We start from the raw sequence: 3,996 nt of genomic DNA on the forward strand, positions 1-3,996 counted from the left end.
TCCCTTGTCGTAAATTCCAAAAGATTATAACAAAGGACTTGTACAAATACTTTGAATGGTCCTTCATTCGATGTTGTATTTATACAGTAGTGGTCGCGATGAGAGCCTTGCCGCTTATAGTCAGTTTTTTTGCACTTTCCAACGGATTCGTCGAAAGTAATACGAACATTTTTCGTTTCCATTTTTCCTTTGGTTTTTTTTTGAATTAATTAACGCCCGATGTGTTTGCACCCTCAGAATACCCGGCAGGTTTGCCTCCGCCGGTTCCGTTGGATACGAAGCACACGCCGTTGTCAAGAATCGTCGGTGGGACCGACACAACGATAACAAAATGGCCGTTTGTGGTGCGTCTGAAATTGGCAAATAGAGAAAATAGCGAAATCTGATACCGGGCGCCAGATGTGTATTTTCAATGGCTCGGTTGTATCGCTCATTTATCGTTGAAAATTTTTCAGGTTTCCCTCCAGTATGAATGGGACGATTTCGAATGGAAAACGCTCCATTTCTGTGTGGGCACTATTCTCAACAAAGATTGGATTCTCACCTCAGGGAATTGTTACGATACGTAATACCTTTATCGAATTTACGAATCCATCGCGATTTTCAAGCATCTCTTCAAATTTTAATACAAATATTTCGATCGCACGAATACCGAAAAAAAATATATCAACAATAATATGAGAACCTCTGATTATTTTTATTCAGCTTGGTGTACGCCAATTGTACCGTCAGAGCAGGAAGCGACCATTTTCACATGAATGGAACGGTTCACCGCATCGACACCGTCGTTCGACATCCGCAGTACGGCGAGTTCAATTCAGATTACGACGTGGCTCTGATAAAGGTCGGTATATCGCAGCTTCTGTATTAATTGCTGTAAAAGCCCGAACGACAAACGCGTAAAGCTCTTTTATTATTTTACAACATTCGCCCCGCAGTTGAATACGAGTCTCGAATTTTCGGACTCGATCCAGCCGGTCACATTGCCAGAGGTCAACGTAACGTATCCCGTCGGCACTTTCTTTTCGATGCCGAGCTGGGGCGCGCCGAGGGTGAGTGTAAAAAACCGTACCACGGTATTGTAATTCCCCCCCCCCCCCCCCCCGCCGCCCACCTTCTTTTTCCCCCCCGCAGTAGTAACATTTTCACGATACACAGTTATTCGACGATATCACGTTACGCCTCCAAGAGATCGATGTGCCCACGATATCATTCGATCTTTGCAAGACGGTTTATGGAGAAGCTGTTACGGAGCGAATGTTCTGCTCTTACTACAGACCCGGCGACGATGCGTTCGGTATGTGCGTCGGAGATACGGGAGCACCAGCCGTCGTGGACGGGGTAGTTATTGGTCAGTAATATTCTATCGGATAATTTGTTTCTTGTCGTTGGCAACGTCTCCTCGAAAACCCCTACGAAGAGTTCGATTTTCAACAGGTATCGCTTCTTGGCACTACGCGTGTTCAAGCCCAGGTTATCCGAACGTCTACGCAAACCTGCCGCTGATGGTTGATTGGATCACCGAAATAATCGGGAGCTCTTCTGCCGCTACAGCAACCCCGATATTCGGTTTGACGGTGTCATTCGTCATCCTGGGGTATTTTCTGGGCAGGCTTGATTAAAATTTTCCCTCATTCTTTGAGGTGATCACCTCGAGCCGCATCGTAACCGCAGGGCGTAAAGAACAAATGATCAATTCATGGATGTACGCAATAAATGATGACGCTGTATTTATGGGGAGCGGGTGTGTTTTACAGTCGGCCTTACGGATTCAGTTTTACCCCCACATGTCTTGTATTTTACGGTCTTCGCGAGAGGGGTTAGAAGCTGGTGGGTATAAAAACCGACGGGTTGCAAACCTAAAGACGGCGGCGGTAGCGGTGGCGGCGGCAACGTCTTAATCCGTCAGTCGTCAAAATCCCTCTCGGTGAACTGATTCGGGCTGACTGTGTCTCGAAATGATCCCATTGACTGTGGACGCGATCCAATAACTCCTGACATTGATACCCTACGATAGCGCACCTTGTTACTCTCTTTCAGCTCTATGTCCTCCTCAATATCCGCTCCTTTCCAACAGATCGCAAGCTCATAAAACTAGATTTTTCGTTTTTTTTTTTTTTTCCAGTGTTTATTTGCACATGGAAAATTCGCAATTTTTCCTCGACTTCGGTTTTCGAATAATGGTAATCGCTCTCTATATCCCGCATAATGAAAAATTTTCCCACTCGGACGAATTGAAATTCAATCGGAGTTCAGTTTTATCCATTAAACACTGTACCGAGCCAATCATATCATATTATTCTAAACGATTTCTAATTTCCCCTTTTTGTTTTTCTAATTATTCAAATTCATCGGCATTTAACGTCGACCCCTCTATCAACTGTGAATTGATTCTGAATCATGGAAACTCGTAATTTGTACTTCTGACAGCCAGAAGAGCTGATTTACATTCAATGTAATCAGCGTCGCACAAAGACACCACATCTACGTCGACTGCAGGTTTTGTTGTTTGAATTTCGGTATTGAACATTCAGTTCCAAACCACCCCCAATTAGAGTTGGCACCTATGCACATGTACGTTCACATCTAATTATACATTGTCGGTAAACCCCAACAAACGTACCCCCTCCCCTTGTACCCGTTAACGACCACCTTTATTGACTTTACTATTCGTGTAACCGTTCATTTTTCCCACGAATTTAACACGCGGATAATTAATTACTCCCGAAGCATTATCCTATTTGTTTTTTCCTTTATTTTAAAAACTTCCGGTCGGTCGAAAACTACGTTCTACAGGAACACGCAGTCCAGTATAATCTCTATGATATTAATTTGGCGCAGAATCTTAGCAAACCACATTACAAATGCTAGACAGTAAGATCATCTTTTCACCTTCATCGAGTTACTTATATCTTCTCTCGTTTATTCTTTCTTTATCTTATTTTATTTCAATTCAGTTTCTTCGTCTTTTTTTCTCCACTCAAAATTCAATTATACGTCGCTAGCGAGGTGAGCGGAGACTTTTCCACCGTTGTGTTGCAAGGTAGTGAAAGATAACAGAGTTCAAATGACGGGGTGAAAAGAAAAGTATAATATAAAGAGAAGAAAGGAGAGAAATAAAAAGAGACAAAACAAAAAAAAACACGATAAACATAAGCTGCGAGGGAAAATCGGAAGGGAGTACAGGAGAGCGAGAAAATGGTGTTGGAAGTAACTAGCGGACTGAACACTTATTGCTACAATTTGGCAAAGTCGAGGCAATATCAACGGTGTTGCAACGGGTGCAGTTATTAGTTGACTCTGCCCCACAGTTCACCGTGTTCACTATCATCGTTGCGCTTAGAACGTGCGGCATAGAGCACTCCAATATACAGGTATACCTATAGAGTCGCAGAAGTCCTGGCGGTGCGTATCCGTACAGTTATAATTGTAACGGCCAGACACCACGTATACGGAGAGTCAAAAGAGCCGCTTTCAAAATGCTTCTTTTTTTTTTTTTTCTCTAATTAATTTCTTTCACTTTTCTTATCCGTCTTTTTCTCGTGAAAAGCACGACACTTTCGTAGCTGAATGTCAAGAAAATATAGCGAGAAACCCGATGAAAATTACCGGGTGGAAAAGGAAGGCGAGAAATTCGCTCGAAAAGATATGATTTGTTCTGCCGGCTACGCAGCCGAGACCATTCTTCAAGTTTAGGTACTCGCGCTGCCATGTATAATTGAGTAATGCCCGGGGCGTTCGGAGAGCGTGGTTCGTTTTAAGAAGTGGCATGACAAATTCCCAATTTGCGACTCTATTCGGTGAGCAACGACATTCGTCAGCATTCTAGGGAGTTTAACGGATAATAGATGAGGACATTTATTAAGATTACGGGTGGGCAGGCTTTTATGAAAATTTGACGTCGATTCTCTACTACCCGGGGTGCAGCGGACTCGTGCTTTTCTTTTTTTCTTTGGTTTTCTCCTTTTTTTTTTTTTTTACACTCCCGAGATTAAT

The 3,996-nt window shown here is 43.1% G+C and overlaps 1 protein-coding gene across 1 annotated transcript; it reads left to right on the forward strand.

Annotated features, from left to right (window-relative positions):
- LOC105692877 (trypsin-7-like) lies at positions 1–1,740 on the forward strand. Its single transcript, XM_012412380.2, has 7 exons — positions 1–156; positions 238–344; positions 456–565; positions 706–844; positions 939–1,052; positions 1,159–1,351; positions 1,438–1,740. The coding sequence occupies exons 1-7, from the start codon at positions 99–101 to the stop codon at positions 1,620–1,622; spliced, it is 906 nt and encodes a 301-aa protein (XP_012267803.2). The 5' UTR covers positions 1–98; the 3' UTR covers positions 1,623–1,740.
- The last annotated feature ends 2,256 nt before the right edge of the window (positions 1,741–3,996 follow it).

The sequence above is a fragment of the Athalia rosae genome, chromosome 5, assembly GCF_917208135.1.
Source record: "Athalia rosae chromosome 5, iyAthRosa1.1, whole genome shotgun sequence".
NCBI classification, from domain to species: Eukaryota; Metazoa; Arthropoda; class Insecta; order Hymenoptera; family Athaliidae; genus Athalia; species Athalia rosae.

What these genes read in the sequence shown, in the direction of transcription:
- LOC105692877 (XM_012412380.2), top strand. Translation starts at nt 99, where the DNA reads ATGAGAGCCTTGCCGCTTATAGTCAGTTTTTTTGCACTTTCCAACGGA. An exon ending in CGAGCTGGGGCGCGCCGAGG is followed by an intron (nt 1,053 to 1,158) that starts GTGAGTGTAAAA and finishes CACGATACACAG; the next exon opens with TTATTCGACGATATCACGTT. An exon ending in CGTGGACGGGGTAGTTATTG is followed by an intron (nt 1,352 to 1,437) that starts GTCAGTAATATT and finishes GATTTTCAACAG; the next exon opens with GTATCGCTTCTTGGCACTAC.